This window comes from Triticum aestivum, chromosome 7A (genome assembly GCF_018294505.1).
Source record: "Triticum aestivum cultivar Chinese Spring chromosome 7A, IWGSC CS RefSeq v2.1, whole genome shotgun sequence".
NCBI lineage: Eukaryota > Viridiplantae > Streptophyta > Magnoliopsida > Poales > Poaceae > Triticum > Triticum aestivum.
In genome coordinates, this window is record NC_057812.1 from 48,302,145 (window position 1) to 48,308,480 (window position 6,336).

Consider the following 6,336-nt stretch of genomic DNA (forward strand, 5'->3'; position numbering starts at 1 on the left):
GTCTTTAATTGTAAGATGTGTCTTTCAAGTTAACTTGTGTGCTTGGTTTGGTCGACTTAATCAACCTCAACCTTAAACCTGGCTTGTATTCAATGTGGGCTGAATCTGGAGCTTGACTTGTTTCTTAAACCAGATTTCTATTTAGTGTTGAGCTTCTATTTACTGGTTGCACTTGTTGGTCTAGTAGATAAAAGTGATTAATCTTTTGCGATTCAACACAATAAATTTCTGGTGTTGGCTGTTTGAAATGTATGTGCTGCTTCTTATCTATCTAGCTAGCTAGTTTGTTTATGGTGCCACGTTGGCATGTAAACAGCTTTAAATCTATCAGCCTGGTAGCGTTTGTGCTCCTGCAAATTGCTTCAGCAAGTGCTTATCTGAACCGGTAATGTTCCTTGTGTTCATCTCTAGATAGAGTATCTCCAGATTATTGAGATTTGATCTGCTATGCTACTGTTTTATTACAGGTTCGTTTTTGGATCAAGTCGGTGCTTTTGGAGAATGAGATGGTTGTGAGGACTAAAAGGAACAAGGGCTTGACATGCCTCGCTCGCCTACTGTCTATGCGTCTCATCGCCTCCGGCTGCTTGGGGGTCCAAGTTCTCGCAGTTGCTGCTGCTGCTTTGGCTGTGGCCTATATAATGTTTTGGTCCTGGTAATGTCAAGTAGTCGTTGCACATGGTGGTAGCATCGTTCTTGTGATGCTCCAGGTTCAGGGCCCCATCTTATTCTAACTTGTAAAGAAAGAATCTTGCTATGATGGATCGATGTTGTTGAATCAGTTCATCATCGGAATATGGACCTGCTCATAATATTATTGGCAAACGCGTACTCATCTTGTGGCAATCTAATGTGATTCGGCTGCTGTTGATCTGTGATCCGACTTTTGATAGATTGATCACTCTAATCATGAGTTTCTTTTCCCCCTTGAATAGTAGCACAATGCTCGTGTGTTGCTGCCATTGGAGCCACGAGTAGCCTACTGACTGGTTGAAACACGCTGTAGCGTTTTATTAGACCATTCTTTATCTTATGTATACTCCCCTAGTAAATAAAAAAATATAAGAGCATTTAGATCACTATAGTTCCACATGATTGAACATGCTGCATGTACTGTTTTAGTTTAGGGAATCAGCTAGCGTTGATTTCTTCAGGCCAGTGACTCATCTTCCACTCATACCGTCATACATTATGGTTAGCGAGTTTCATGCACAGTTACCATGATTGCTTTTGGAATCAACACACTTAAAAGCGAGCTACCTGCTCTCGATCGGTTCACTCACTAGCATGCGCTGCAACTGGAACTACAGTAGCTGACTAAAACGTGCATGTGCAGTTGCCGTGTGATACATTTTGGTCCATCTCTTTTCTTTTCAAAAATTCCCTGTACGAAATTTAAACTAGCTAGCCAGGCAATCTGCAAGAGTGTCAAGTAATTTGAAATGACCTATGATGTTTTCTGGACAACATAGATCACAGTTCATCACAACCATAGCAGCCTGATTTACACACAAGGCCAAGCAAGCAAACTAGGCACACACACATGCATAACAGTACTACTCCAGTATAGATAATGAAGAATGTCATCCAGTCTAGATAATACATAGCAGAATGCGCATTAATTAGGACATCATAACACACAGCAGGAAGCATATATAGTACTATGGTCTCACTTCACAGCTGATAGCATCACACGCACGACCGCTGCGACAGAAGATTCACTCAGACTCACTCTTCAATTGGCATGCATCTTGTTGAGTTTCTCTGCGAGCTCCACGTCCATCTCGGAACTGAAGTGGACGACGTCCATCTCTAGCATGTCATCCACACGGCGGGTTCCAGGATGGGTGATATCGTGCGGGATGTATTTGGCGTCATCAGGATACACAATTTTCCTCGCGGTTTGCTCACCATAGTAGCAACGGCCTATCAACAAAACAAAACACGACCATGCATGGTTGAGTGAGACTACTACAACACACGATAATAAGAAGTCAATCAGCCGTGCCGCAGAGAAACTAGTGGGGGCTTACCCGCATAGTCATAGGGTAGAGGGCAGCAGGTCTCTGGCCTTGGCCCACCTGAGAACAAAAACTCAGCGAAGAATAGCCTCCTCTCACGCTCCAAATGGGAAGTAGCAGTGAAGTTCACGCGGTAGCACATCTCACCCAAGGGGGGGCGGCCTTTGTTGATTGCCTCCACGCCACAGATAATATCAAGTTTATACTGCTGCTCCTACAACAAGCAAGCAAGTCGAGTAAGAGAGCAGGCCAAATGAAGGTAATTAAAGCAAATGTACGTAACAGATAAGGATACCTACCCAAAAATGCTGGGTCGTGTAATCCTTCAGCACCTGTTCAATCTTTGAGCGGAACCAACTCCTCCGCTCCTCATACTTTGATCTCATGCTTGACACGAACATCAAAGACTTTGGAAAAAGTTTAGGAGCTTGCACAACGCCACCAGTTTTAGCAGCCACCCAACCGCGCCACATGCGGCTTATATGATTTGTCATGTCCTCGATGCGCAACACACTACATTGAATTTGAGCCTCGGACGTCAAGGAGAGCAGCGCTTGTCCCTCGGGTGCTACCATCAGCATCTCGTGCAGTTCACCCAGCTGAAGCGGTAGAGGGTGTCCAGCGGCCTTGGCAACTTCATGGAAGAGCTTCTTCTCTTTAAACATCCCTGCCGATGATGGAAACCTGTCAAAAACGTCGCATCCTGCACTGCAGAGCAACTCCAGAGCACAACCCTCTGTTGAGAACCCCCCGTGTGCTGTCTCCAGGATGGCGAATTTGGCGAGTTCCACAAGGCCCTTGAGGGAGTGAACCTGTGTGCGGAGCAGAGATAGGGGGTCCAGGATGTCATTGTATTGCTCAATCTTGCTGCGTTCAGACTCTGGGAGAGGGCAGCCGTGGCTGTTGTCCCAAATGGAGTTGACGATGATGTTGGAGACAGGGTCCATGGAGCCGTAGCAGTGGCCGGCCATGAGGAAGGCGCGCATGAGCGAGCCGGATGGTTTGGGCAGCAGCTTGAGCACCTTGACGCAGCAGATATGAATCATACCGTGGAGGTGCATCTTGAGAGTCTGCAGGTAATCGCAGCTGTCACTGCTGCACAGGTTCTCCAAATATTGTTCCAGGCCAGCTGCTCTTTCCAGGCAACGTTCTAGCTTGTCAGGCAGTCCGCACTGCAGCGACGAGATGGGTTTTCCGTCCCCAGCAGAGAGAGGTGGAGGTGGTCCTGGTGTCCTCTGTAGCGGAGGGGGTGGTCGACCACACGGTGTCGAGGTTCTGACGAACATGGACAACCAGCCCTTTTGTGGTATGGCTTACGCTGGCAACACAGGGCGGGCTCATCATCATGCGCAATATGCTGTCGATTTCTCCGACATCATCAGCCTTGAGAGGGGTATCTGCTGCTGAAAAGAGTTGCTTCTCCAGAAGGTGAAAGTCGTCGTCTTTGAGCTGGGATGACATGAGCTTAGTCAAAACGGTGGGGGAAGGGTGACCTGCGATGGTGGCCGCCCACTCGAGGGCGGCCTGCGTCCTGCCGGATTCAGGGTCCAGTGTATCCTCCACCCTATAGTAGAGATCGTATTCGACGAGCATGACGGCGAGGCTGAGATTGGCGCCCGCCCAGTAGATGTAGCGGGCGGCCTGTTCCTTGGTGCAGAGACATCCGAAGTACGCCATGAGGAAGGCCAGGAGACTGTTGTAGGACCTGTTTGCAATGTCGTGCCAGGCCCAGGCCTTGCGCACTAGTCTTTTGGACTTCTTTGTGGCGGGTGGAGCGGTGGAAGCTGCGGCGGCGGCGCCTTCGGGGAGGAGGGCGAGGGTGTTGAGGATGATGTTGGAGACGGGGTCGAGGAGGCCGAGGCAGGTGCCGGCGGTGGTGAGCAGGTCGCGGAGGCCCGGAATCCTGTCGCAGGGCAGCCGGTTGAACGCCTGGTCGTAGAAGCCGACGATGAGCTCGTAGATGGCCTTTTCGAGGTCGGGGTAAAGAGGCAGAGGCGCATCCTCGACGCGGCATTTGAGGCTGTGCGCGCAAGACACCAGCCCCCTCCTCCCAGAGCCGGAAGAAGTGGATCCAGAAGCCATCAGCGGCGACCGGAGCGTTTTTTGGGGCGGGGGACGGCCAGGAGGGCGGCGGGTTGCTTAGGGTTGGGGTAGAGGACGAGATGGTATTTGGGGGCGGGGGGTGCGGCGGCGGGCGGCGGCGTGGGGCGGCGGCGGGGGGCGGGGAGAGGACGAGATAGGGTTTCTCCCGGAAAGTATCAGTGCGAGGAGGATATGAAGGGGAAGGGCGTAATATTTTTTTTATTTTTTTTAGGAAGGAGAAGGGCGTAATAAAACTGGCGAAAATCCTATATCTACGAATCCGAACCACGGGTGGCTTAGGGGCTTTGGGCTCCTCGCTGCAGCGCACGAGGATATGAGCCGGCCCAGTTCGCTGCCTCCTCTTTTTAGTACTATTGCCTCCTTTCTTTCTGTTTTTCATGTTTTTATTTCGTTTTTTTATTCCTTTTTAGTACTATTTACACATTTAAATATTCTAAACATATGTATTAAAAAACTTTAATTCACATAATATATTTTTAAAATGTTAATCATGCTTTCAAAATATTGAATGTGTATACAAAAAATGTTGACCATGTATTAAAAAATGATGAAATTTCGTAATCATGTTTATAAAAATATTAATCGTGTATACAAAAATGTTAATCAAGCATTTAACAACTGTTGAACAAGTATTTTGAAAATGTCGAACGAGTATTTAAAATGTTGAACGAGTGTTTTTTACATAATAATGCTTTATGGAGTAATTCTAATATCTTTTCTCTCATAATATGCCAGGTTTACTCATAGAGGGAGAATGCTGGCAGCTGAAATTCTGGACCTGAAAAAGCTACGTCAGAGTTACCTAGTATGCACATCTCCAAATGAGCTGAAAATTTACGGAGAATTATTTGGGAACATATGAAAAATACTAGAGCAAATAACTACCGGAAGGGGCCACCCTGGTGGGCACAAGACACCAGGGCGCGCCCTGGTGGGTTGTGCCCTCCTCGGTCCACCTTCTATGCCCATCTTCTGATATATAGTTCATTTTGACCTAGAAAAAAAATAAGGAGACTACTTTCGGGAAGAAGCGTCGCCGTCTCGAGGCGGAACTTGGGCAGGAGGACTTTTGTCCTCCGGCGAAGCGATTCCGTCAGGGGAACTTCCCTCCCGGAGGGGGGAAATCATCATCATCGTCATCACCAACAACCCTCTCATCTTTGGGAGGGCCATCTTCATCAACATATTCAACAGCACCATCTCCGCTAAGACCCAACAACATCTCCTCTCAAACCCTAGTTCATCTCTTGTGTTCAATCTTTGTACCGGAACCTCAGATTTGTACATGTGGGTGACTAATAGTGTTGATTACCTCTTGTAGTTGATTACTATATGGTTTATTTGGTGGAAGATTATATGTTCAGATCAATTATGCTATTTAATACCCCTCTGATCTTGAGCATGATTATCATTTGTGAGTAGTTACTTTTGTTCTTGAGGTCATTGAGTGAGTCCTGGATTAGGGGGTCCTCGGGCGTCCGGACTATGGGATATGGGCCAGTCTGATGGGCCGTGAAGATAAAAATCAGAGGGCTTTTCTGCCGTATCCGGGTAGGACTACCATATGCGTGGAAGGCAAGCTTGGTGTCCAAATATGTTATTTCCTTCTTTTACAAACCGACTCTGTGTAACCCTAGGTCCCTCTAGTGTTATATAAACTGGAGGGTTTAGTCCGTAGAGGCTATCATAATTCCCATAGGCTAGGCAGCTAGGGTTTAGCCATTACGATCTCGAGGTAGATCAACTCTTGTAACCCCTATACTCATCGAATATAATCAAGCATGAAGTAGGGTTTTACCTCCTTTAAGAGGGCCCGAACCTAGGTAAACACTGTGTCCCACTTGTCCCTTGTTACCCTCGATCCTCAGACGCATAGTTCGGGACCCCCTACCCGAGATCGGCTAGTTTTGACGCCGACATTGGTGCTTTCATTGAGAGTTCCACTATGTCGTCTAAAGAAGGATCGATGGCTCGACTCATCATCGGCGATGACGCTATTTTCGGGGAGACTTTTCTCCCTGGCCAACTCTTTGTGTTTGGCGGCTTCGCTCTGCATGCCAATTCAACTGGTCACCTTGAGCAGATCAACAGCTACGCCCCTGGTCACCAGATCAGGTTTGGGGGTTTGAATTACATCACCGATATCCGAGGAGACTTGATCTTCGAAGGGTTCTCGGCCTCGGCCGCCGATCCTCATCTACATGAAGGAAAC

General features: G+C 47.9%; 1 protein-coding gene across 2 annotated transcripts; it reads right to left on the reverse strand.

The window, feature by feature from the left end:
- Positions 1-1,569: 1,569 nt before the first annotated feature.
- LOC123154059 (uncharacterized) lies at positions 1,570-4,231 on the reverse strand. Of its 2 annotated transcripts, none has more exons than XM_044572862.1 (3): positions 2,321-4,231; positions 2,034-2,229; positions 1,570-1,926 (listed from the first exon to the last, which is right to left on the reverse strand). In XM_044572862.1, the coding sequence occupies exons 1-3, from the start codon at positions 3,305-3,307 to the stop codon at positions 1,736-1,738; spliced, it is 1,374 nt and encodes a 457-aa protein (XP_044428797.1). In that variant the 5' UTR covers positions 3,308-4,231; the 3' UTR covers positions 1,570-1,735. The 2 variants fall into 2 exon arrangements, with proteins under 2 accessions (XP_044428797.1, XP_044428796.1); XM_044572861.1 differs by having other exon boundaries at positions 2,034-2,235; positions 2,321-4,223.
- Between the last annotated feature and the right edge of the window lie 2,105 nt (positions 4,232-6,336).

Bases quoted from the DNA above. Each gene is read 5' to 3' on its own strand.
- LOC123154059 (XM_044572861.1), bottom strand. From the start codon at position 3,307: ATGTTCGTCAGAACCTCGACACCGTGTGGTCGACCACCCCCTCCGCTA. The intron at 2,236-2,320 runs GTAGGTATCCTT...TGCTTGTTGTAG, and splicing joins ACACGACCCAGCATTTTTGG to GAGCAGCAGTATAAACTTGA. The intron at 1,927-2,033 runs GTAAGCCCCCAC...TTTTGTTGATAG, and splicing joins TCTACCCTATGACTATGCGG to GCCGTTGCTACTATGGTGAG.